At 44.5% G+C, this 27,312-nt stretch overlaps 1 protein-coding gene and 1 non-coding gene across 2 annotated transcripts in view; both read left to right on the forward strand.

Moving 5' to 3' along the window:
- Positions 1-22,381, forward strand: part of UBAP2 (ubiquitin associated protein 2) — a 155,555-nt gene extending 133,174 nt beyond the window's left edge. The window contains exons 15-28 of the mRNA XM_007950673.2: positions 450-663; positions 6,964-7,003; positions 9,094-9,277; positions 10,164-10,233; positions 16,910-17,099; positions 17,696-17,787; positions 18,129-18,176; positions 20,543-20,621; positions 20,726-20,931; positions 21,444-21,543; positions 21,628-21,735; positions 21,865-21,929; positions 22,013-22,204; positions 22,286-22,381. Of these exons, the coding sequence (XP_007948864.1) occupies positions 450-663; positions 6,964-7,003; positions 9,094-9,277; positions 10,164-10,233; positions 16,910-17,099; positions 17,696-17,787; positions 18,129-18,176; positions 20,543-20,621; positions 20,726-20,931; positions 21,444-21,543; positions 21,628-21,735; positions 21,865-21,929; positions 22,013-22,204; positions 22,286-22,381 (1,684 nt within the window). The remainder of the gene's footprint in view (positions 1-449; positions 664-6,963; positions 7,004-9,093; positions 9,278-10,163; positions 10,234-16,909; positions 17,100-17,695; positions 17,788-18,128; positions 18,177-20,542; positions 20,622-20,725; positions 20,932-21,443; positions 21,544-21,627; positions 21,736-21,864; positions 21,930-22,012; positions 22,205-22,285) is intronic.
- LOC122151008 lies at positions 8,315-8,396 on the forward strand. The gene has a single exon (XR_006163938.1). It is a non-coding gene; the product is annotated as a small nucleolar RNA SNORD121A (small nucleolar RNA).
- Positions 22,382-27,312: the final 4,931 nt, after the last annotated feature.

Consider the following 27,312-nt stretch of genomic DNA (forward strand, 5'->3'; position numbering starts at 1 on the left):
ATGGCTCTCACTTCTTTAGGGTATATACCTAGTAATGGGATGGCTGGGTCAAATGGTATTTGTATTTCCAACTTTTGAAGGAATCGCCATACTGCTTTTCCTGTGGAGAAGTCTTGATGAACATAAATATTTAATTTTTAGGAGGTCCCATTTGTCTAGTTCATCTTCTGCAGTTTGTGCATTTTTAGTTATGTATCCTTAAGGATTCTTTATGTTCCTGCCTGCAATTCAGATTAGTTGGCCTAAGTTTTTTAGGGAAAACATTATTTTGAAACGTTACTTGAACCTTTTAATATAACTAAGGAACACAGTAGTTCAAGTTTGTAATCGTAGACAATGCTTATTTAATTTAGAATATGACAATAAAGTGATGAAGTAGTTCTGTTTCATGAAGCTATGTAATCTGGAACAAATTTACTGAGATGTCTAATACCTTTTACCGTTTTTAGTGACCCATTGAATACCTCTTTACCAATGACCAGTGCAGTACAGGACTCCACCTATACAACTTCTGTCGTTACTTCCTCCAGTCTGCCCAGCTCCTCGCTGAGCTCCGCTAGTCCCGTCACAACATCTTCCTCCTATGACCAGAGTTCTGTACGTAACAGGATCACATACCAAAGCTCTGTGAGTGCATCAGAGTCAGCTTTGGGGGTCATCACGGTAAGTGGCATTTCAAGTTTCCTTTCTTAGAAAATCCTGTTTTGTAACTCATGTGTACTGGGAAATTAAGCCTTTTGTTCCCTGTAGAAGTTGGGTTTTCCAGTAGAATCCTGGTAGTCCACTGAGTTTCCTCATAAACAGTAGACATCTCATTTGAAACCTGCCGTCCAGCACTCATGCATGTGAGTGAATGGACCCACACACACTTTGGGAAGAAAAGACTAGAAGCAGTATAAACAGTTTGGCCCTGTTATATAGTGGTTAGCAGCTGAGCCCTGTTAAATAATGGTATTAGCAGGTGGGCCCTGGCAATGCAGTATGAGCAGTTTGACCCTGTTAAGTAATAATGTTAGCACTTGGGTCCTGGTTATGCAGTATAAGCAGTAGGGCTCTGAGTCTGTACAGCTCTGGCACACCTCTCTCATGGACTCCTTTTCCCTAACTGCACCTGGTTCTGCATCACCATTAGCTATATTGAGTTACTATTACTGAATTATGTTATTCTCTACCCAAATTTTGTCAGTGATACTGGGTTATAATTAAAAAACCAGGTATCTTACTGTATTTTTTAAATCCCACCCTGGGAATCGCAGGCACCCTTCTAGACACTTGCTGGCTGCATGTATGATGGTTATTATCAGGCAGCAGCCTTTCTCTCCATGCTTCTCTTCTTTCCTACCAGGAGCTCATTCTCAGACAAGGCCTTCTGCTTTTATTGTTTCCTGTGATACTGGGAGACAGCTGGTCAAGGCTATGGTTTGGCCTTTTTTATTATTCTGACTCTGACAAATACCTCCTGAAATCCTAGTAAAAAACTTAGAAAAGAAAAAAAAAGTACCCAGATTTCTGCTATGCCGACTTAACTGTTTTTGTCGTCTTAATTTTCTTGTCCACTCTTTCAAGAAGAAAAAAATAACTCATATTAATAATACTTGAACATCTTTGCCTTGTAGGAAATTAAAATATTACAGATAAAACTATAGCCTCCCTCTCAGACCACTATGAACAATTTGGGTATATCCATCTACTCTTGATGCATATGTCCACATTTTCTTATGAGATTAAAATCAGTGTATATATTGAAGGAGTTTTCTAGGCTAATGGTAATGTGATAGGGATTTGGGTTTCTCTAATGTGGGCATTTGCTAATACTCATTGATTTGTGTATTTCAACGTGTGTAAATTTTATCTTAGAAATGTCTAAAACCAAAAAAAATAATAGGGATTAAAGAAAGGATGAATAAGAAAATGTACTCACATTTCTGTTAGTCAGTTCAGTGACTTCATTATCTTCATTTTATTATTCAGTCTTTAAGAAAACTTTTTATCACTCTTTAATAATATTTGAGTATCTTTGCCTTGCAGGAAATTTAAATATTACTGAGCTTTGTACCTATATATTTTTAATTGCTTACTACATAATTCTTCTTTGATATATACTTCAGACAAAGTTAAATTGATTGTTAGATTTTTTTTTTTTTTTCCTTTCATTGATTACCAGATAATGGGGACCACATCGTTAGCATTTATCCTCCCTGGATATTCCACAATATTTCTCCCTCCTTTCCCATCCCTGGCCTTGTATCACTGCCTTAGTTTTGGCATGCAGCTTAGCATCCTTTCCACAGCTGCATCTTCTTTTTCCTTTAACTTTTAAATTATATAGGCACAGTTATAAAAGTTAAGAAGATAGGTAATTCAGTAAGGATATGTGAAGTAGCCATCTCCTTCCCCACAGATCATTCTCCATCCCCAGCCAGCCCTAGGTGGTAACATATAAACATTTTTTTTCCCCTTGGACCAATTTTCTTTTTGTTTCCTTCCATGTTGTGCAATAACATACTGAATATATTGCTGCTGTCTGATTGCCCAACTTCATTTTAGGTATTATCAATTGACTTGCCACTGTGGAATATAAGGATTTAGCCTCTTTCATCACCTTCAATGGGAGCTCTGGTGGCGTAGTGCCTAAGGTATTTGACTGCTAACCAGGCTGGCAGTTCAAACCCACCAGCCACTCCTCGGAAAGAAGAAGGGGCAATCTACTTCCATAGTGGTACTGCCTCGGAAACCCAAGGAGGGGTCGCTGTGAGTCGGATGTGACTCAATGGCAATGATCACCTTCAGCCTCACTTCATCTATTTTCTGAGAGTCTATATAGGAATGTTCTTCTTTCTGCCTTAAATGTTTGGTAGTGAAGCCATCTGGGCCAGGAGTTTTCTTGTGGGAAGGTTTTTTTTTTTTTTTTCAAATTGTGTTTTGGGGTAGAACTTTACAGAGCAAATTCATTTTCCATTGAACAGTTCCCATACATTTTGTTTCATGACATTGATTGCAATCCCCATAATGTAACAGCTCTCTTCCTACTTCCTCGTGGTTACCTTTTTCCCATGTCCTTCTTCCTTGTGCCTTCCTGCCCTCTAAGTTATCTCCCTGTGTAAATGCTATTCTTCTGATCTCCTATGGTTGATTGTTCTAAGGAGTATGTACTTGCCTGGTGTAATTGTTTACCTGGGTAGGCCTGTCTGTTGTTTGGTTGGAAGCCACAGGAGTGAATTCAGTTCTAGGCCTGAAGGGTGACCAAGGGCCATGATCTAGGAGGTTTTTACCAGTCTCTATCAGATTGTTTTGTTACTTTGTGGGAAAGTCTGTAATTAAAATTCCTTTAATTGATGTATAGGGCTATTCAAGCGTTTTATCTTTTGGTAAATAATTTGTATATATCAAAGAATATGTCTATTTTTTTTAATTATTAAATTTAGTGGTATAAAGTTTTTATATTTCTTTATTGTCTTTCTATTATCTGTAGGCTTTTTGGTGGTGGTGTCTCCTCTTTCATTCTTGATGTTGGTCAGTCAGCTTGTATTCATATAATCAGCTCAGAGTGGCACAGGGCAGAGTCCAAGCTGTCAAAGGGATGGAAATTAGGGTAAATCAATGGTATTAAAGGAAAAAGTCTAAGCTGCATTGATGGAATTGGCAAAAAAAACAAGGCTCTAGGAATTGATGAAATAACCCTTGAGATGTTTCAACAAATGGATACAGTTTTACATCTTTTACTCTTTTATGCCAAGAAATTTGGAAGACAGCTACCTGGCCAACCAACTGGAAGAGATCTATATTTGTGCCCATTCCAAAGAAAGTTGATCCAACAGAATGTGAAAATTATTGAATCGTATCATTAATATCACATGCAAGCAAAATTTTGCTAAAGATAATTCAAAAAAGATTGCAGCAGTACATTGACAGGGAACTACCAGAAATGCAAGCCAGATTCAGAAGAAGACATAGAACAAGGGGTATCATTGCAGATGTCAGATGGATCTTGGCTGAAAGCAAAGAATACCAGAAAGATGTTTACTTGTGTTTGATTGACTATGCAAAGACATTCAGTTGTGTGGATTGTAACAAATTATGGATAAAACTGTGATGAATGGGAATTCAATTGTACTCATGAGAAACCTTTATATAGACCAAGAGGTAGTCATTCAAGCAGAACTAGGGAATACTGCGTGGATTAAAATCAGAAAAGGTATGTGTCAGGATTGTATCCTTTCATCATTTTATTCAATCTGTATGCCGAGCAAATAATTACAGAAGTTGGTTACATGAAGAAGAACCCACCATCAAGATTGGAGGATGACTCATTAACAATCTGCGATATGCAGATGACACAACCTTGCTTCCTGAAAAAGAAGAAGAATTGAAGCACTTACTGATGAAGATCAAAGATTCCGTATGGATTACACCTCAACATAAAGAAAATAAAAATCTTCACAACTGGATCAGTAAGCAACGTCTTGATAAATGGAGGAAAGATTGAAGTTGTCGAGGATGTCATTTTACTTAGTTCCACAATCAACGCCCATGGAAGCAACAGTCAAGAAATCAAATGATTTGTTGTACTGGCAAATCTGGGCAAAAATGTTTAAGAGCAAAGATATCACTTTGAAGACTAAGGTGTACCTGACCCAAGTCGTCATATTTTTAATAGCTTCATGTGCATGTGAAAGCTGAACAGTGAACAAGGACTGCAGAAGAATCAATGCATTTGAATTTTGATGTTGGCAAAGAATATTGAAGGTACTATGCACTGTTTGTTAGCATAGTGGCTAAGGCACTTGACTGCTAACCAGAAGGCTGGAGGTTCAAACCCACCAGCCACTCCTCGGAAGGAAGATGGGGCAATCTACTTCCGTAGTGATACTGCCTCGGAAACTCAAGGAGGGGTCACTATGAGTCGGGTCCGACTCGACGGCACATAACAACAACAACACACACTGTTTGAAGAACGAACAAATGTGTCTTGGAGGAAGTACAGCCAGAGTGTTCGTTAGAAGCAAGGATGGCTAGACTTTGGTCGTGTTGTCATAAAGGATCAGTCTCTGGAGAAGTATATCATGCTGGGAAAAGTAGAAGCTCAGCAAAAAAGGGGAAGACCCTCAACGAGGCAGACTGATACAGTGGCTGCAGTGATGTGTTCAAGCTGAGAAAGGATTGTGACTATGGCGCCAGATTAGGCAGAGTTTTTTACTGTTGTTCATAGGGTCAGAACCAACTGTTGTTGTTTTTACTGTTGTTCATGAATCAGAACCAACTCGACAGCGCCTAACAACATTGTATAGTTAGTGATTTTGTCCTTTTACTCCTCTCTCATCCTTGTAACCATCAAAGAATATTTCTTTCTGTGTGTCAACTTTTCCTTGATTTTTTATAATAATCATTTCATGTAATATTTGTGCTTTTGTGATTGACTTATTTCACTCAGTATGATGTCCTCCAGGTTCATCAACATTATAAGGTGTTTCATGGATTCTTCATTATTCTTTAATGCTCATAGTATTCTATTGTGTATACGTACCATAGTTTGCTTATGCATTCACCCATTGATGGGCACTTATGTTGTTTCCATCTCTTTGCTCTTGTGAATAGTGCTGTGATGAACATAGGTGTGCAAATATCTATTCATGTCGTGGCTCTCATTTCTCTATGAAAATATACCTATTAATGGAATTGCTGGATCAAATATTTCTAACTTTCTAAGGAAGCATCATACTATTTTCCACAGTGGTTGTACCATTTTATAGTCATACCAGCAGTTTATGAGAGTTCTAATCTCTCCATACCCTCACCAGCATTTGTTGTTTTCTATCTTATTGAAGTTGCTCTTAGTGCTGGGGTGATATGATATCTCATTGTTGTTTTGATTTGCATCTCTCTAATGGCTAATGATTGTGAGCTTTCTTCATGTATTTGTTGGCTGCTGAATATTTTCTTTGGTGATGTGCCTGGTTATGTCTTCTGCCCATTTTTAAATTGGATTGTTTGTTGATCTTAATCTTTTCTTTTAGATTATGTTTTTTTTCCCTAGTGGTTTTATTTTACTGTCTATATTTCTTGTAAATAATCTCCAATTGTTTTTAGAATAAGGTGTATTATAAATAAGTATAACATTTTATGAGCAGAAATTGTACTGGGTTTGGGTTCATGCACAGGCAACCACTATGTGTTTTTTTCTTTAGTATTTTGACACTTGGAAGAACAAAATCTGTTTTAGCTTTTTCATTTTGTAGCATGCTCCTTTTGTCATCTTGGGACTGTGTCTGAGCCTTGTGGGCCCTGCCATTGATCAACTCTGCGGTGTCTTCCCTGTTTGATCCAAGTGTGGAGGACGGCTTTGAGGGAGGTTGCCTTCTCTTCCTTGTAAGAAATGCCTGATGTTCATTCAAACCAGCTCTTTTTCAGCTTTAACTCTTTTGGGCTTTTCCATACTGTCCTGACCTGCTGTTTACCCTCGTAGTTCCGAGAAGCCATGTTTTAAAGTAACATCTCGTTTCCTCTGAGAACCATTTTACTAGTAATGGTAAAATACAATTCTTTCTCGTGTGGAAGTTACCATTGTTTTAGTATTGGAAACATTTCCTTTCTTGGTATGAGTGGTACTCAGGAGACAGTATTTGGCATGAGACAGGAAAGTGTCTGATAAAAATAATAGAACTTTCTAAGTTCTTTGAACAGTTTGATGTTTAAAAAATTGTGTTAGTACTGTTCCATTACTTTCTGATGTGTGGGTCTTCTTTTTTTTCCCCTTGATTTAGGTCTTCTTTATGTCCCTATTTTCTTCTTTGAGTACTCAAATCTGGTTTTACAGAATGTCAGCTCCTTGGGATTTATTAAGTTTGTTGTATTGCTTTTATTAAAGACATACAACAGCCATTGTTACTTTGTTGTTAAATCCCAGTGGAAAGTTACTTAGAGTATCATGTGGTGTTTACTTACTTTCTTTTCTGTTTCTTATAGAATGGACATGGTGCTGTCCGAAGTCAACACACTCTAGACGGTAAGTATATAAGCTAACTATTCTTGTCATGGCTTGTGGAAACCAAAGAAAGAAAAGCATAGTTAACGTGATGCAAAAAACACCAACTCGTCAGTGCCTAATCTTGCAAAAATAGTTGTTTTACATTTTTTTCTGATAACTGCTTCTGATCCATCATTGGAACAGAGACAAGTTAGGTTTGTTGGTTAAGAGAAACAAACTCTTGTTTCCCTGGCAGAGTTAAGAAGGTCAGCTAGAGATTCCCAAGTGACAGGAGTTATGAGGAATGTCACAGCCAAGTGAGAGGGAGGTGATAGTCTTGAACTCTTGGGCCCTGGTCTAGCTGCACCCTAAATGTGTGTAGTATGGATTTAAAAGACATTTGGCTCAGAGGCACAGATTCTAAGATGGTGAAAGAGCTCTAACACCAATAATATGTAGGACTTTTAAAGGAAAAATTGATATGCTAATTCAGGAGAGATGTGCTTTCAGTATCGTAGGGGCTCTTGCTAGGAAGAGTGAAAATGTTTACCATGGGCTTTTGGGAGAAAACAGGATAAGTACCCCCAACCCTACCCCATTCTGTAGCAGCTCAATTCAGTGATCATTGGAGACCGTGCAGGCAAATCTGTTAGTTGTTTCTTTGTGTTTGGCTAGCTCATCTGTGACTGTTTAAATTGATTTTTTTTTCCCATCATTCAGTAAGACAGACAGGTGTCCACTTTTGGTATTGATATTTTGAGGTCTGTCAGGGTTGTTTGGAGAGACCTTGGTTGGTAGCTATGAGACTGTTGGATGACAGAGAAACTTGTCACTCCAGCAGCAGTTGGTGGCAAATTTCTTTCATCCAGACATGGGAACTGGCTGACTGGGGTCAAGCACATACAGGTGCCCTAGATTCTTTGGACATTTCAAATGAGATAATGAGATATGAACTACCTAGAAAACATAGTATACATATAGGATAGATTTTTTAATTTTCCAGACTCTCTTCTCCACCCCATTTTCTCTCCATGTCTTCTCTGAGAGGCTTGCTGTGAACCTGTTATCAGTGTGATACAAGGCCCAGGGAGGTAACTTGTGGAGTCTGAGTTTTGGGTCAGGGACATCTGTAGTGTTCTCATCTGGGTTCTCTAACAACAGGTTTTATATCTGGAATAGATTCTCAGTGAAAAGAAGGCCTCATGAGTGTAAAGACCGCTGTAAGAATTGATTTAGTTGTGTGTTGATCCCATGACTGTGTTTGTTTTACACTCCCCATCCTTCAGACAGGTAGCTGTTAGAGCATAGTGTTTCCTAGTTTGACGCGTAACGGTTGGTCTTCTTTCCTACTTGGAAAAGACAATGATGTTATATTTCCAAGCACATATCTGAGCTATATATGTGGACAGCCCTAAAACTGAGTCTTTTCCACAGCTAGGAGTAATTGTACCATGGGCTTTCTGAAGATCTAAGCTTGTATGTGTGCTCTATGGTTATTCTTCAAAGCACATCCCAAGGAAATTTTCACTCTGTGCATTTGGAAGTAGATGCTGGCCAGATGACATATGGTCTTTTTGTAGACTTTAGGCATGTGTATATCTGCCCAGTGTACATACTCTGGACTCTCAACCCCTACCTGCCTTAAATTGACTGTGACCGTAGGCAATGTCAGCCTGATTTCATACTGATTTGATAGATGCAAAGACCTAACCTTTGGCTAGTCTTGTTCATCAGTTTTTCATTGTACTTTTCTTGGGCCTTTTAAGAAAAATTTGCCCACCATATACTCATACATACTCGTCTCAGAGCCTCTTCCCCTTTCTGGGTACTACTAAAGGACAGGCTCCTTTAGATGGTACAAGGATGTCCCCATTATAAGACATCATTGCCAGTTATCATTATAAAGGCATCATTTTCCATTCTTTGCCTTAGTCCTGCATGTCTCTGACCATTGAGGGTCCTTGTGGTAGTCCTTCTAACAAACAGGGTCTTTCTCATACATGCTTGGGTTTTACTCTGGGGAATATCAACTTTCCCTGTTTTAGCTAAGCCCAACATGTCATGGGATGTTGAGCATACTTCAGATACTTGAGATTGGCTCTGGAGCTAATCATATCTGTTTCTTGCAGCTACTTCATCTGCTCCAGCTCCAAAGACAACAGACCCTCCCTCCGCCCTTCCATCTGTGGCCTCCCTGCCCAGCACCACCTCCTGCACTACACTTCTACCCTCTGCATCCCAGCACACTGCCACTTTGCCCTCCTTGTCCCAGCCTGGTGACTTGTCCAGCAGTCCCCTCTCTCAGCTTAGCAGGTATGGAGACTGTATGGGCCCAGTGTGAGAGGCATGCTGGGGTGAAGTGCTGAAGTCCCTGTAGAAGCTTGCTCCTATGAAAAAAAGACATTTGTTGCTCCTGGCATGATGTACTGGTCTTTTGCTTGGGTTTTGGCTGGGAGGTATCTCAAAAATGCCAGATGTGAAAACCTTGCCTGCTTGTAACACATCTGCTAACACAACACTGGGTCCTCTTGGAATGAGAGGGGGCCAAGGAGTTTCTGCTTTTCTTCTTGGGCCCTTGTGAAGGTGCCCTGGGCCTAGCATCTCCTCCCATGTCTGGGTCCATGTCACTGTGATGTAGTGTGAGAGTGATGCGGGATTCCTTAGCAGGTGCTCTGGCTTGCGTTTGTCTGGCTTCACAGGTTGAGTTATTAGAACAGAATGTAGGAAAATGGATTTTGTTTTGTCCTTATGTCTTCTGAGTCTCTCCCTTCCCCCTTCAGCGAGCAGTATTCAATTTAAATTCTGAGTTTGGTGAAATTCAGGCTCTGACTCTGACACATGAGGTTGAACATAGGAACCAGTTTCCCTCACTCACAGATGTAATGGGGTATCCTAAGACTGGTAGTATTCTTAGTACAATTCTGTTTTTACTTTTAACAGCCTAAAGAACAAATGGTTACAGTTGACTAAAATTGGTTCTGGAGGTTTCCCTGGTCAAGATACACCAGATTCTCATGATGTGTGACTTTTTAGGTTATTTCTAACCACCAGGACCCCATCACTTGAGTTTGAGGGGATGAGAAATGGTGGATTTGAAGCTGGCACTTGCTGGGAATGGGGCCAAGCTTGGATTCAGCTCACCTGGCTTTGTAGAGGAACTTGTTCAGGTAGACACGTGGTACTCTGTTTTGTCTTCTAGTTCACTCTCCAGCCATCAGAGCAGCCTCTCCTCTGCGCACGCAGCACTCTCCTCGAGCACATCACACACAGTAAGTGTCCTCTGGGCCCCCTGATCCACCAGTCTGCTCCAGCAAGCTTAGAGCTTAGTCAAGAGCAGGTTGACTTTCAGTATCTGACATGCTCTAGAGTGGCTTGGCAGAAATGTCTTAATGTAGTTACATGGTTTGAGTTATTGATTTCCTAGGCAGCATGGAGAGCATTTTGCTTCCTGAATAGGGGCCTCCCTGGAGGAATCACTTCTCCAGATCTGTTTTGTCATTGGCAGGGCTGTCCTGTTGTGAACTTTTTCCCAAGAATTTGCTGAACTCTCTGTTCATTATATGAGACTTTTCTACCTAGCAAGGGATAAACTTGAGATTTTATTTTATGGGCCTTGTGATATTGAGACATTTTAGGGCTAAGTAGGTTCATTACTAAGTTTAGCTTGGGCTCCACTAAGAATCAAATTTAGTCAAGAGCACAGTATCTGATAAGAGTCTTGAGAGAATTCTCTGTTACTTTGTGAAGGCTATTGTAGGGAAAAGCGAGCTTATGATGGAAATCCCCTTCCTTTACTGTGGGCATATGCACATCTCTCAGACTGAGAGCCCTGGCTCCTAGCCCAGATAATGTAATTGCCTTCTGATCTGTTAATGATTGTGGAGACTTTCCTGGTTATACCCTGTAATAGTTCTGTTTGTTCTTTTCTTCATGCCCTCTCACACCTTCTGTCCTAGCTCAGAGGCAGAGATTTTGGGAAGGCCGACACTGAAGAAGGGAGTCTGAAGGGTGGAGAGGCACGGGACCAGAGAGTGTGCTGTCAAGGAAACCAAGCTGAGAGAGATTCAAAGTGCGTGTGCCAGCTGGGCAGTGTCCTGATGTGCCCAAGAATAACTTTAGGTTATGGCTTACTAGAGTGGCTTATTGAGTGGTGAGGTGGGGAGTGTGGTTTTAAGTATTGCAGTCAGGCCATTTTGTGGTGTGTTGAGGAATGAATGGTAGGTAAGTGGAGAAGAGGCAGGGTAGGTGAGGGTGTTTAACTGAAAGCCAGGAGAAACTTGAGCATAAGAGTAGGTGGAAATGAAGGCACCTGGAAAAAGCAAATGTCCACGCTCCTAAGAGGGAGTGGAGGCTTCAGGCAAGATTGATGAGGATGGGTCCTTGTGTTAGACGGGGTTCTCCAGAGAAACAGAAAACAATAAAGCTTATATATATATAGAGAGAGAGAGAAATTTATCTTAGGAAAATGGCTCGCACGCTTACAGAAGCTGGCAAGTCCAAAGTTCCTGGATCAAACGTCAAGCTGGAGGCTTTTCCTGGCTCTTGCAACTGCAGGGGCTGAGAAGCTCAAGGCTGGCAGGCAGTACACCAGCAGCTGACTCCAACGAATGACGAATCCAAGATCTCCAGGCTGAATGGTGGACTGTTCACTCACAGTTTCAGGCAGCACAACAGAATCCGATCCACAGAAGAATGTCTCTCTTCCCAGGATGTCCTTGGATATACTGGAAGCAGGTCACACCCCTAGGGAAACTCCCTTTCAACAGATTGGCCACTCAGAACATAGTCATCTTATCCCATCATGGGAACAACCACACCACGACAGCTCAAACCACACAGAATTGTGGTGCAGCCAAGTTGACACACAGCTCCAACTATCACAGTCCTCAAACAGGAAGAGGGGATCTGGGTGGAGATGAGTAGGGGAGGTAGGAAATTGGAGAAGTTTGTTTTCTCTGGCGGGATTGTGTCATTTGTAGACTGAGGTGATAGGAAAGGGCAGTCATAGCCTCTCATTAGGAGCTAGCTGATATTATGGCTTTCAAACTGTTTTTTCCAAGTGAAATCTTGTATGTAATCCTTTGTCATAAAACTCATAGACAGCTTTCTTCAAAGTAGAGCCCACTGTGGATGCCTCTGCCCTTGGAATAAGTGCCTGCCCGTGGCCTCAGTTTGGCTAGTGGAACAGTAAGCTGTCCTCTCTATGAGCACTGTAGAACACTGGTATGTGGAGCCCAGCACCCTTGCATGTGTGGGTTGGCTACACTCTTCAGTTTCTCAGTATGACAGAATTGCCACATTGCTAATATATCCCAAGAATAAATAATAAAAGACATGAAAACATACTGAAAAGTTTTCCTTTGTTTCATGTGCTTGGTTCTGCCCTCACCTGTTTTCTTGATCTTCTAAAGGTGAATTTTTTACAACCAATATAAAAGAAAATACGTGGATATACTCATTTTTCCTCTGTCTCCTGCTTTTTTCTTTCTTTTTTACCTCTTTTTTACATAAACAGAAATGTTTCATGAATAATGTCCTTCGACTCTTTCTTTTCCCACTTTGCTTTGTGTCCTGGAGATGTTTCCCTGGAGAAACAGTTCCTTGTTCTTTTTCCACAGCTTTGCTGTGTTAAATTATTTAATCAGTTCTCCATTGATGGACTTTTAGGGCCATTTCTGTTCTTGATACTTCAGACAATGTTACATTAAGCCCTTATACACATGCTGTTTCATGTGTGCAGATAGGAGATACTTCTGAAGGGTAAATTCTGGATGTAGCATTGTGAGGCACTTGTCAATTTTATAGAGATTGACAAATTGTCCCACATAGTGATTTTAGCCTGTGTACTTCCCACCAACTATGAATGACGTGTTTTATTTTCCCACAGTCTCCTCAAGATGGTGTCAAATATTTGTATTTTCTAATCTGATAGAATGAAAATTACCTCCTTGGTATAGGGTTTTATCTATCTATTTATTTATTTATTTTTAAACTGTCTATGTATTTTTGTTTTCAGTGAAAGTTTATACAGCAAATTAGGTTCCCATTTAACAATTTCTGCACAGTTTGTTCAGTGACATTGGTTACATTTTTCACAGTGTGTCAGCTTTCTCATTTCCATTCTGGTTGTCCATTTCCAGTCATCTTGTTTCCCTGCCCCCCCCCCCCATCTTTTGGTAAATGTTTAACTTTTGCATAAATGTTGCCCATTAGTCTCATATAGATGACTTTTTTTAAAGGACACAGTACTCACAGATGATAGTGATTATTTTGTGAGCCAGTCTGTTGTTTAGCTAAAAGATGACCCCAGGGAATAGTTTCTGTTTGAGATTTAAAGAATATCTCAGGGTGATAGTCTCAGGGAGTCCTCTAATCTCAACCAGTCCAGTAAGTCTGAACTTCGTAAAGAATTTGAGTTCTGGTCCACCTTCTGCTCCCATTCTGATCCATCTATTGCTTCTACTCAGAATGGTCAGCTGGGCACCACCATCTAGTTCTTCTGGTTTCAGGATAGATGAAGTCGTGGTTCATATAGACTATTAGTCCTGTGGACTAGTTTCTTCTCTGAGTCTTTGATTTCCTTCTGTCTCTTGACTCTAGATGTGTAGAGACCAATAATTATATCTTAGATGGCCACTCACAAATTTTTAAGACCTGAGACACTACTCACTGAACTAGAATACAGAACATAAACTGTACATACTGTATTATACCAACTGACTGAGGTGTCCCAAAAAATACAGACCTAGCCTTTAGACCCCATAAAGCAATCCCATGAGATACTTGATTTGGTCTAAGAAGTATCCATGTTTGTGCCCCTATGTGCTTTATTATATATATGAATATATATAGTTATGTATATATACACTTGCATATACATCTGTATTTGCCCCCATATACACACACACACACATGTATACATACCTATATACTTGTATGCATACATACATACATAGCTACATTCCTGTTTTCTTAATTGTTATTGCATAGTTGTGTATGTTGTAGCATTTACCAAAAATGCCTTTTTTTTTCCTTTTGTATACATCTTAGTAACAGCATTTACCTTGGTTAGACTGTGCACATTTCACCTACATTTGATTATATTTCCCATAACCAGAAATAATCAATGTCTACTATCTGGAGAGCAGTCTCTCCTCCACCCCTGAGTACAGTTTTTAACTGAAAGAGGTTGGACACCATCTTTATGTATTTGAGAGCCATTGAATTTCTTTCTCTGTGGGCTGTTTATATTCTTTGTCCATTTTTATGTCAGGTCCTTGGTCTCTTTCTAGGAACTCTGTCAGGGAGACTAAGTTAAGTAATCCTTTGTGATTATAGGTACAGACATTTTTCCTAGGTTTGTCATTTTTAAAATATTCTTTTTTTCTAAAGTCAAATATATCAGTCTTTTATTTCATATTGTTATTGTTAGGCACTGTTGAGTCTGTGTCAACTCATAGCAACTCCATGTGCAACGGAACAAAACCCTTCCTGGTCCTGCGTCATCCTCCATGCTTGAGCCCATCATTGCAGCCGCTGTGTCAGCCCATCTCGTTGAGGGTCTTCCCATTTTTGACTGACTCTCTGCTTTACCTAACATCACACCCTTCTCCAGGCACTGGTTCCCTCTGACGTTTGATTTCTTGACTGCTGCTTATATGGGCATTGATTGTGGATTCAAGAAAAATTAAATCCTTGATAACTTCATTCTTTTCTCCATGTATTATGATGTTGTTTATAAATCTAGTTGTGAGGATTTTTGTTTTCTTTATGTTGAAGTGTAATGCATACTGAAAGTAGAGTCTTTGATCTTCATCAGTGAGTGTTTCAAGTCCTCTTCCCTTTTGGCAAGCAGGGTTGTGTCATCTGCATATCCCAGGTTGTTAATGAACCTTTTTCCAATCCTTGTGCTGTATTTTTCTTTATATTGTCCAGTTTCTTGGATTATTTGCTCAGCATACAGATTGAATAAGTCTGGTGAAAGGATACAACCCTGACGCACACCTTTCCTGATTTTAAACCATGTGGTATCCCCTTGTTCTGTTTGAATGACTGCTTCTTGGTCTGTGTATAGGTTCCACATGGGTACAGTTAAGCATTCTGGAGTTCCCATTCTTTGCAGGATTGCCCATAATTTGTTATGGGTAACATAGTTGTTAATTTGTCATAGGTTGCCATGGTTGCAAAGGTCTTTCCCATCTCTTGGTTCTAAAGGAATGTTCTGCCTTTCAATGTCCTGTGGAATGTGTGGGGCAGCTGTATTTCTTTGGGCCCATCCTGAGGAGTTGGCTTCATAGGCCCTATTGGGTAGCCTGAATGAGGCCATATAAATGGAGTAGAGCCCTGTTAAGCTAGCAGTTTGTTGTTTCTTGGAGGTGAGGGGAGAGATAGGAGGCCCTTCAGTGGCAGCTGTAGATGGGAGAGAGTTGCTGCAGGATGACTCCAAGTTCCTTTTATAACCATAAGAAATAGTTCTGTAGCAAGCATGTCTTCAACAGATTCCCCCACTCCCCTGACTGCAGAATGTTCTTTTTTTCTTTTATGGTTAAAAGAGTTGAGGCTTGTGTGATCCTGGACCATTTTCCATTTATTCAAGATTCTAGGAGCTCTGGTAGCATAGTGTCTAAGGCATTTTTACTGCAAACTGGAAGGCTGGCAGTTCAAACCCGCCAGCCACTCCAGAGAAGGAAGACTGAGCAATCTACTTCCATAAAGATTTATTGCCTCAGAAACCCAAAGGGGGCCACTATAAGTCAGAATTGACTTGATGACAGTTCGGTTTGTTTTTTTTTTAAATTCAAGGTTCTGGTGTGTGTGGTCGCGGGTCTTGGGTCCAGCTCCTCCTAGAGGACTGTGACCAGGTGCTGGGGCAGAGGAACAGGCCCCTCACTCTGCTTCTGGTGCTGGCTCCCCTCTGCTCTGTCGGTCTGTGTCGAGGCAGGCCCTGGCAATCCCAGGAGACTCTTCACCTTGCTGAATCGATTCTTTTGGGTGTTTGGGCCCTACCGTCAATGCTGACAGGTGGCTTTTTGTGTCTGTGGACGCAGGGCACATGGTCTGCTTTCACCAGGGGCCTTCCTGCTTTTCTCCTCCCTCTCCTCAGGAGTTTTCATGCTTCACACAGAGCCTGGTTTGGAAGCAGGTCTCAGTGTTGTGAAGCCTTTTCCAGTCTCTTTGGGTCTCACTTAGCCTGACCAAATGTATCTCTTCCACCCACCCTTGAACCCTTGAACCCCTTCCTGGTGCCTTGTCACTAGATGGAGTCAAGCTGCTGCCTGGGATCCCTGGACCTTCTGAGGCTCGTGTGGGGCTCTGCTGTGTCTGCCCTTTCAGCACAATTAGAGCTTGTCAGGCAGTCACGGTAGCAGGCCATGTTCTTCTTGGTAGACCTTGGTGAGGCTGTGGTGCCTGCGGACTGTCACCAAGTTCTGGGAGCAAAGGTCTCTCTTGGCCTCCTGGGCTTCCAAACTACAGTAACTGGGCAGCCCAAAGGAAGAAGACCCTAGAAGGCTCTAACTTGTGCTGGATTGCCTGTGGCCCTGCAGTCAACCTCCTGGGACTGTTTGATTTTCTGTGAGGTGGGTTTTCACTGCATGTACACACCTCATAACTGTCAGTGTTTCGGTTATGACCTAAGGTTTACATGGCTTTCTGTGCCTTGTTTCAGATATGACAGTGTGTGAGGCTTGAAGGACTCTTAGCAGGGTTTTAGTTAGAGGGCTCAATTTAGTATGGTGCTCACTTTTATCCTGATGGCTGCGTCTAGCTGTGGGGTAAGGGGCCACAGTTAACACTAAGTAGCGTCAGCTCGGTGTTCTGAGTGGTTGCATTGTTTGCCAGCCTAACCTGGAGACTGTTGGCACAAACACCAAGCCAGGCTCTCCCAGCACCCTCCTTTTTCGCCTTCACCCCCAGATCCATGTGTCCTGGCTTTTGTCTTGCCAGCATGCCAGTGCAGAAAGCACCCCTTCCCTCCAGTCCTCGTCCACCTTCTCAACGGCAGCAACCTCCGCCTCGAGTGCCACATCCTCAGGGGTCAGCCTCCCCACCAACACAGTGAACAGCCTGTGCCTAGGTGGGACCACCGTGAGCGCACCCAGCAGCAGTACCAGGGCCGCACCCTTGGTGACCTCAGGTGTGTGCTCTGGAGGCCTTTCCTGCTCCCTTCCCCCACCTTTCCTTAAATATGTGCACGTGGCTTCCTAAGAATGTGCAGACGTGGCTCCCCGGGTGAGGGGTGGTCACACGCATCAGAGCAGTTTCACTGCCGGGTTGTGCTGTTGTGTCTTTTGACCTCTTGAGGCTGTTCCTTCCAGCCCTCATAAGGAGATGGTGGAGTCTGAATCTTCTGGGTGGTGGCTTAAGCAGGCTTCCTGGCAGTGTTCGTACTCCTCACTCCTTAGTCTTTTCTGTCCTTGTCTTACCCTTGAGTTGAGATGACATGGTGACCAGGAGAGGCCAGGGAGCAGCAGCATCTTGGCCTGGTCCTGGCTGCTTTGTGTGACTGTAAACCTGCAGACCTGGGCGGAACAGATTGCTTTGGTAGAAACTGCTAAAACCCACCTTGGCCACAGCCTCCTTCCCCTGGCCGGCCTCCCTTCTCCTATTTTGAGGAGGCACATTGTCCCTCCTATTCAGGTTTGCTTAGTGCAGCATGACCTTGGGTATGGGGGAGTGCTGCTTCTGTCTGGATAAAGGCCCCTTCACTTTATTGGATTTTTGCCTTTGCAGGCAAAGTGCCCCCCAACCTGCCCCAAGGGGTGCCTCCACTGCTGCACAACCAGTACCTCATGGGCCCAGGAGGACTACTACCTGCCTACCCGGTGAGCGCACGGTGGAGCTCCTGGCTGGCCCCAGCCCCCCTGGCCTCAGGGGCTGGCACCTGGCAGGACCTGGTGAGGGGAGCCTTGGGTTGGGCTGGGGGTGCCCACCTTGGGCTGCTGCTCTTTCCCAGAGCCCCCTTCTCTCTGCCACTGTGTTCCTTGGTATGCCTCTCCCGTCTGGTCTCCACTAAGACAGAATGGACACAGTTCCTACAGCAACTGCCAGGCCCCTTTCCTCAGTGTGTCCTATGCCCCTAGCCTGCGATGGCCCCCTAAATGGGCCTGGGTATCCCAGAGTGTGGGATGTGGTCACTAACCTACCCTGTCTGGTCCCTGTGCAGATTTATGGCTATGATGAGCTCCAGATGCTGCAGTCCCGGCTGCCGATGGTGAGTGGGGTGTGGGATGGTGGGACGGGGGCACTCAGCCTCTTTGCCGTGTGCCTCTTCTTCTGGCCTTGATTCCTACCCTGCCTGGCCCTCAGGATGCACAGTCTGAGTGCCCCTCAGCACCACCATTTAGCTGCTTCCATTTGGTGAGTTGCCTGGGCAACCATAGCAATGGGCATATGAGTGCCCTTTGGTCATCCATGGGGAGCTTGAAGGCCACTGGACTGTGGGCCTAGTATCCAGCTCCCCATACTAAATGTGGGCCCATTGCTCCTTTCCCACTTTTTTCTTTTTTTAAAAAAAGGAAAAGCAGTATGATGTAAGACATGGGGGTTGCTTACCAGGCCTCGGAAGTTTTTTTGTCTTTCTCTTCCTTGATGTGCCGTTCAGTGTCTTTGATCTCTGAGGTGGCCATGAGTTTTCTTATGATAGCAGCATCATTTTTCCACCCCAGGCTGGGTGAGCACCCTGCAAGCAGACCATCTTAGGTCTGGTCTCCCATTGTTTGCTGGTCCAGAGCACTCCCCAGTTGTTGCAGACTTATTCTGAGGCTGGGCTGCCTCTGGATTTTGTGTGCTCTGGGGATGGCCGCATACACAGGACTGCAGTAGAGGGAGGACATGGGAACAGGACTGTATCCTTCCTGGATTGCCACTCCTGCCTTGGTCCAGTGTTTCCCTCACTCTAATAACTTCATGCAGCTCAGGGCACCTGTCAGAGACTACCTGGTGGTGAAGAGGAATTTGGACACCAGTGTCTCCTCCACTGGATGTGGTCCTGTTCCCAGAGAAAGAAGCTCTCTCCCCAGGGAGGCATTACCTGTCTTACCTCTGCCTGGCCACAAAGAGCTTACAGGCATTTCCTGGTCTTGGCCTGGACCCCTCCTAGACATAACTGCTGAAGCTCTTATCTCACAGGAACTTCTCCATCTTCTAGAAGTATTTCTTGAGTCAGAGGCTAGTGGTGGGGTGACTTGTCTACCATGTCCACAGCAGCAACACATCACACAGCTGGACCCCCTAGCTGCAGCCCCCATCTCAGGAGGGCCCAGAAAGGTTTTGAACATATGATGGCAGATCTCTGGGGCAGTCCACATCGTAGGGTCTCAGTGGTGCCTGGGCCATAGGGCTCTATGAGAAATGGAAGTGGCCCTGGCCCCACATGCTCAGGAAGAAACCTCCACACCATCTGGTCCAGTAGCCTCGCAGCATTCCAGATGGCATGCCAAGGGGTGTCCTGAGTGAGCGTGCATGTGGGGCCCAGGCCTGGCATTCATCCACATTTATTCACAGCATTCACCTTTCTTTCATTATTTTGGTCCTTAGAAGAAATCTCTTGAGCCCACCTTCTGAGGTGGCTTCCTTTTGTTTTCCCTTTGGGTCATTTATTAACCTCTGGTCCTTTCCTGCTAGTTCCTTCCCTTGGATCTCATTCTCCACCAAGAGGCTCCCCATTCTGAAATTTCTTTGCTCTCACCCACAGTTGTGTTCTTAATGGCTCTGTGCTTTCTCAGTCCTGTTTCCTCCTGGGCCTCTGGCTTGAGCAGATGCTAGGGGGTCCTGGAAGTTACCTGCAGGTACGGCCAACAGGAGCATGACTGCCATTCCCACTGGGGCTGCTCATCTGGCTGTGACCCAGCACTGCTGGCCTAGGCAGAAGGAAGGCATTCCTTTTACTCAGGACCAAGATGCTGACGTCCAGGGCTGCCAAGTCCCTGGGTGGTGACTTACAGCAGGACAGACCTCCCTTTCTCCACAGAGCTCTCTCTGTCTCTGCACTGTGTTGTGTCTCCCATACTTTCCACTGGGCCAGGGCAGAGTGGGTGGTAAGGCCTCTCGGCCAGTTCAGGGGCCTCTCCTTGGGTCCAGCTTGTACCTGTGCCTACCAGACATTTCACCCCCATGAGTTACCCTGTCCATTTTTAAACCCTTTAGGTACCTCCTCTTCAGTTGACTCCTTTTTAGGTTTATACTGTTCAGTCCATTAGCTGGTCTTCAGAATCTTTCACACAGGAAAAGCCAGTAAAGTTGGTTAGGCCTGTGGTGTTCATGGCCATCCATCTGTGGTGTGAAATCAGTGTGAGATTGGGCCTCCAGTGGCTCTGCCTGGCTAAGTTGGTTAGGGTTAGTCAAGCAGGACTGCCACACTGCCCAACTCCAACGGGCAGTGCTCACTCTGTATTCTGTGAGTGCTGCCCTCTGGGGGTGCACGAGTCCCCACAGCCTCACCTGCCCTGGTGTCCATCGCCTGAGTTTTCAGGTGGCATCCATTGCCTGAGTGTGTGCCTTGAGCTAGGGCTGCCTGCGGTCTGTTCTTTCAGGGGTAGGCTAGGCCATTCTGCTGATTGAGGCCCTGGTCTCTCCTAGGATTACTACGGAATTCCTTTTGCTACGCCCACAGCCCTTGCCAGCCGAGATGGTAGCCTAGCGAATAATCCATATCCAGGTTTGTCTGTTCAGTGGGTGAGGAGTGGGTGGCCACTCCTAACTTCCATTTTTGCCTGGATGGATAGTAGACATTGACCACAGCCAGTGCTCCTCCTTTCGTAGGTGATGTCACGAAGTTTGGCCGAGGTGACTCTGCATCCCCTGCACCCCCCACCACACTGGCTCAGCCACAGCAAAGCCAACCTCAGAGCCACCACACAGCCCAGCAGCCCTTTCTGAATCCTGCATTGCCACCTGGCTACAGCTACACTGGTCTCCCCTACTACACAGGCATGCCCAGTGCCTTCCAGTATGGGCCCACCATGTTTGTGAGTATTAGTGTGGAATTGTGGCTCCCTGTCCTTGGGATTGCTAGAAAGTTGAAACCTAGGACCTGTATTCCAGCTCATGGGAGTGAAGCAGGGAGGGAGGATCACTTTCCCACTGAATCTTTCCACGGTCTTCAGGAAAGGCTGGGATGAGGCGCTGTTACTTCAATCTGGTTTGGCTCCACCTTATGTTACAGTGAGGAGATCTGGTAGCACAGTGCCTAATGCATCTGACTGCTAACCAGAAGGTTCGTGGTTCAAACCCACCAGCCACCCTGCAGAAGCAAGACTGGGCAATCTACTTCTGTAAAGATTTACCACCTCAAAAACCTAGTGGGGGTCGCTATGAGTTAGAATCAGTTCAACAGCAGTGGGTTTGGTTTTCATGTTACAGCAATGAATACATGGGTTCCCCTGTGGTGATGAGTTTCCCAGCTGCTGCCGATGGCTAAGGCAGGGGGCATCTATACTCCCTTGTTGCTACACTTATGTCTCACCTGTGTGCCCGCCAGGTCCCTCCAGCCTCAGCCAAGCAGCATGGTGTGAACCTCAGCACCCCCACCGCACCTTTCCAGCAGGCGAGTGGTTATGGCCAGCACAGCTATAGCACAGGTGAGGGGGGGCTGCCATCAGAGAGAGCTGTGGGGGAGGATGAGTTTGCCAGGCTCACACGTCTCTTATTCCCTGCCATGCTAGGTTATGATGACCTGACCCAGGGGACAGCAGCTGGAGACTACACCAAAGGTGGCTATAATGGATCATCCCAGGCACAGAACAAGTCTACAGGTTCTGGGCCTGGCAAAGGTAGCGTCTGCCCCTCCTTTCCAGGACCGAAGCCCTGAGTAGTTGTCTCATACTCCAGAGTGCTGCTGGAGGTATGGGAAGGTAGAGCTGGGGCCAACTGCTATGGGAAACAGCTGCTTTTTCTTCCAGGAGTATCAGTGTCTTCAAGTACCACTGGCCTACCTGATATGACTGGTTCTGTCTACAAGACTCAGGTGAGGGAGGGCACAGATGGACAGGCAGGTTGGTGGGAGAGTTAGCCCAACCTGGATCTGACATGGTCGTCTTTGCCCTGCAGGCTTTTGACAAGCAGGGATTTCATACAGGAACCCCTCCACCGTTCAGCCTGCCCTCGGCCTTAGGCTCCACGGGGACTCTGGCCCCTGGTGCGGCCCCTGGCTATGCGCCCCCACCATTCTTGCACATCCTGCCTGCCCACCAGCAGCCACACTCTCAGCTGCTGCACCACCACCTTCCACAGGACGCCCAGGTGAGCCCTCTGCTAGAGGCAGCCACCCTGCCATGGGCTGGGGGCTCCACTCTAGCCTTGACACCCCTCTCCTTTCCTCAGAGTGGTTCCAGTCAGCGCAGCCAGCCCAGTTCCCTGCAGCCCAAGTCTCAAGGCTCAAAACCCCCTTACGGCAACTCTCCATACTGGACAAACTAAACCTTGAAGAGGGTGGGCTGAGTGAGGCTTACCCCAGGCAAAAGAGAACACTCAGAGCCCGTATTTCGGAGCCCAGCACCATTTCCTACAATTTCTGAGACGTTAACTATGTCAGCCGAGCCTCTGTGGGGTGCTGCCTCCCAGACTCACTGTTGTATGTATTTATGTATGTATTTGTAAATGTGATAGATGTCTTGGGGGAGTGGGAGCACAGGCTGTCATTAGCTAGGCCTGCTGTCCCTCCTCAAGCCCTTTCTTGCTGTAGCAAAGCCAGCCCCCTCCCCTCTGCCCATCCGGCTTCTTGGGACAGTCTTTGGAAGGGCTGGTTCCAAGGCAATTAGGGTGTTGGGGTCAGGTACCAATGAAGAATCCCCACTTATCTTGCTCCCTGGTAAACATTATTTTTTTTTTTTTGCCCGTGTCTTTTTTTTTTTTTTTGAGAAACTGGCCCTTATGTCATGTTCCCCTTCCTGCAAGTCTTGATCTGGGAATAGCAGAAATAATCCCCCTGCCCCAAGTAAAGCTGGGCACCTGTTTGTCTTCATATAGAACTGGGGCTCCTGCTTCTGGTCCAGTCTTATCCCCAGATGCTTAGCCAGTCAGCTCCCCTCTTAGAAAAACAAAAATCAGATATGCTTTCACTTCAGTGAGAGCACTTCTCCACACAAAGGCTCCTCTCTGCCAGTTGTCTTGAACCAGGTGGGCGACTATTTCAGGGCTTTTCTCTTTTGCCCAAACTCCACCTAATAAAGTTCTGAGAGCATGCATGTCTGTGTGTGGTGACTGAAGGATAGCCCAAGGCAGAAGTGGTCTTCACTGTGGTTCCACATACTCATCACAGGGCTGAAGTAGAGCTCACAGAGTCTTCTGACAACAGGCTGTAAAGGCTCATCCAGGCTCATCCTAGTATTCCCTTTTTTGCTGGACCCACTCTTGCCTTGGCCCCAATCAGTATCCAGGGAGTGAAAAGGTAAAATGATAGGGCTGAAAAGATAGTTAAACTTCGTAGGCAGTGTTTATCAGTTAATTTTGCTCTCGCTACTCCTTCTCAGACTTAGGAAAGGGTAATCAAACACCATGACGAGGTAATTTCTTCCTAAACCTCAACTGACTTTAAATTCTGAAGCAAAGCCAAGAATTGAGAGTGGGGTTCTAGCCCCAAGAGAGATTAAGTATGAACAGGCTCAGTGCCTGCCTGGTAAACCTGTTTATCTTCATCAACCACACAATCTTGATTGGTAGTCAAGTGCTGTGGGAGTCAACCAATAGGTGTGGCATGAAGTAGGTAGGTGTGTCTTGAGTTAAAATGTCTGCTCCAGAAAGTCCCACCCAACCACCCACTACCAAAACCAAAGCCATCGAGTTGACTCTAACTCATAGCATCCCCCCACCCCCAAACTGGGTTTCTGAGGTAGTAAATCTTTACAGAAGTAGATTGTCTTGGCTTCTTTCCACTGGATAGCTGGTAGGTTTGAACCACCAACCTTCTGGTTAGCAGTCAAGTACCTTGGGCAGCGTGCCACCAGAGCTCCTTTCTCAGCTGGAGGCCAGGCTTCTGACTTGCTCAGCTCCCAGGCCACCAGTGGAGAGGAGTCAGAGGCTGAACTGTCCTGTATGTCCAGCAGGACGGTGTCTCCCTACTCACGAGCAGCTCCAGGCCTGGCCATGTTACCCAAGGTGTTAGGGCCTCTCACTTCAGTCCTAAATAAGCACCTCACCACTAAGTGAATAAAAAGGAGTGCTGCTTCAGACCCAGTATTGGTCAAGTCCAGAACCAGCCAGGGTCACAGGCTTACCTTTTCTGCTTGGCCTCGAAAGTCAGATGCAGTGGTCTTTTCATTGATGGGGTGGGTACCTACTGCTGTAGGTGTTGTCTGTTAAGGATTTTCATTAAACAATGTGTTTCCTGCCTGGTCTCTGCTACTACCAGCAGGAAGTTTGGAAAACAGATTACAAGGAAAACAAAGTGCTTGTCTAAGGAGTGCAGTAGGGCACCTGTTCAGACTGGCAACTGTGCCTTATTTTATAGGTAAGTTTAAAAAAATGACTAGCTGTCCTTTAGAAACTAGTAAAGATTGGTGATGGTTGTTTTCCAGGGAGGTAAGAGCATCAGGCAGAATGTTATAAAAGGCAGGTCAGCAAGTTCTGGTTTTAATTTTTTAGCCAAGCTGGTGATGTAACCTGCAAGGTAATAGCAGAGCTACTCAGAGACCACCTTTAGTTTTTAAACACAAGAAAAAAGAGGGTCATCCCACGGGGAAGTAGCAATACAGGTATATTTTATTTCACATTTTATTAGTAGACAGATGGGCAGAAAAAAAAAAACAAAATAAAGCACTAAAAGGGAAGTCAACACAAAATGCATCAGATAATCCTTTCTCATAAGTTAAACTAAAGAAAAACATCTACAATTTCAACTAAGAAAAGTATTATAGTCAGGTGTGTCCTTGCTGGTTTCAGAATAGTTGAAAATTGCATCTGAATCTTTTTAGTTGTAAATGTAAACCTTGTTTTTATCAGGATGGGAGGGGTGGAGAGAGAATTTTCAATGGAGAATTGCACATTTCCCCCTTCAATCTCTGACTGTGTATGTCCCAAACAAAAGGAAACCTACAAAAGGAAACCAGCAAGAAGTAAATAATTACCAGGGAAGGGAAACGAAGGAACTACAAAAAAGTGGCTAATAGAAAAGAACTCTGGAATGATATGAAATAGGAAGGGGGAAAAGGAGGACTTTGAGAGAAACAACAAGGGAATCATGATGGTACTTGTCTCTACCCAGCCTCAGAATACACAGAACTGAAGAGATCCAGTGAGGCCTCAACTAGAATCAAAGGTAGTCTATGAAAAATGCAGGATCTTGAGTTCATGTCACACCAAATAATAAGCACAACTGTCCTCACAAGGTTCTGGCCTAAGCCCGAGACCTCCACTCCCAAAAAGAAAAAAATTACACACTCAAGTTTTTATTTCCCCCACAGGATGTGTTCTCAGGGACACAGCTCTTGAACCAACATCTGGGTTTTATAAGTCAAGCTGGGCTATCAGACTGTCTACCTGTTTGCACACTAACACACTTCTGTCTTTTCTGGAACTGACTGTACTCTCATCAGAGGCAAACCTGGCCCTCAATAGTAAACCCCAAAGGGCTGAGAGGTACAGTCTCCACCTGGCTCTCTGGCTCCCTGAGTCAACATGCAACAGAGGCCAAGAGTACCTAATGGGACAGGGCTGAGCAGCACCTCCCATAACACCAAGGTGCCTGGCCAGACCTGGGAAAAATGCTTCAGAAGTAAGGGAAAGGCAAGCTTAATATTTGGGCTCCAAGAAAGACCAAGCAGCTAGCTGTAAACCAGGGTGGGGGAAGAGGGGTGGTATCAGAGAGCATCGGAAGAGACTTTGGCTCCAGAAGATCTGCAGGTTTTCTGGATGCATCATTTAAGAAACATGAGGAGTAAAAAGCTGCTTTCAAAATCCTTCTATGAGAGTCTGCAGTCAGATGACTTAAGAGCCTTTTGTCAGAGGGCTCCTTTGTTCCTTAAATCTGACTGGCATCACTAGATTCAGGAATGCAAATGAGCAGCCCTGATCTCATGAAAACCGGACATAAAGCTTACAGGACCAGGCTCAACAATGTCCCAGATGAACTATAATATCGTTTCATATATTCCTACTTCTTATCAGACAAACTTTGGAGGCCAGCGGGGACTGCTGGGAAATAGTAAATGTTCAGAGTCTGAAGAGCGAATGAAAACCCTGAGATCAGAAAGGAAAGAGGGGCTAAGGACGTAAGCATCCTATAATCCATCCATTGCACCCCTGTCTGTAATCAACCCTTTGGTTCTTCTGAGCTATGATGTGAAGTAGGAGTTGACACTAGTGCACAGGGATCTGGAGTCAGGCTTCACTATTTTCCTACTGAAATCTGTGATTTTACATTTTAGAGGTTTTTCCTACTAACAGATTTCTGCCTTCCTATGGCCTCTCCCAACCCTGTAAAACACAATCACCCTCAAAAGTTCTGAAGTCCTTGGTTGATGAAGGCTGCTTGGATCTCAATATTGATTGAAGCAACACATGACTGAGAATTGGGAAGCAAAACTGCAGGAACTGCCTAGCAGGAAGATCCCTCGGCCCTGCCAAAAGAGAACAGCAGCCCAGGGCAAGCTCCAGGTGCGTTTGCTTGCACTCCAACCAAAGCACAATGAAAGGAGAGAAATGTCCACATTTCATCCAATGAGGAAAGCAGAACAGGTCACTCGTGTCTCACACACATCCACATTTATCACTATTAGTATAAGCAGCTCGATGAAAACCAAAATCTTAACACATGCACCTAGGATTAATACTGAGTAATTAAAACTGGCTACTTAAAAACCCCTCGTGGTCAGAGTGTGCTATCTTTGAAGTGAAGGCTGTGTAAGTTTATAAAACAGGTGTTTCCTCTCCCAACAGTGATATCCAGTAGTTTTGACTTTTCCCCAGCAGCATCAACCAAAAATGGCATAGTGATTTTTAACTCTTCTTTCCCTAAAAATCCACACATACTAATCCCCACTCTCTCCCCACCCTCCCCATGCCCTGGGGGAAAGTTTAACAACCCTGCCTTTAAAATAAATAGCAACCAAGTGCTCAGTTCTATGTAAAGTATGAATATTTATTTTAGGCTTTAGATCCCAATTGATTTCAAAAAACAAATTCTGGTTTCTCTCAAAGTAGCTGAGGCCTCTGTGTTAGGATGATTTCAGGAAGGCTGAGGGAGCTCGGGGCCCTTGGGAGCACGCTGTATCAGGCTTAGCACAAAGTCCCTGACATCCACTGTGCCCCAGCCTGATGAAGGAAAAGAAACAACATTTGCCACCATGGGCCTGAACAAATGCGTACACACTAATGTTGTAAATGAACAGCTAAACCTTGGCAAAAAAAAAAAA

This window comes from Orycteropus afer, unplaced genomic scaffold, assembly GCF_000298275.1.
Source record: "Orycteropus afer afer isolate SDZICR_OR568_19922 unplaced genomic scaffold, OryAfe1.0 scaffold00285, whole genome shotgun sequence".
NCBI classification, from domain to species: domain Eukaryota; kingdom Metazoa; phylum Chordata; class Mammalia; order Tubulidentata; family Orycteropodidae; genus Orycteropus; species Orycteropus afer.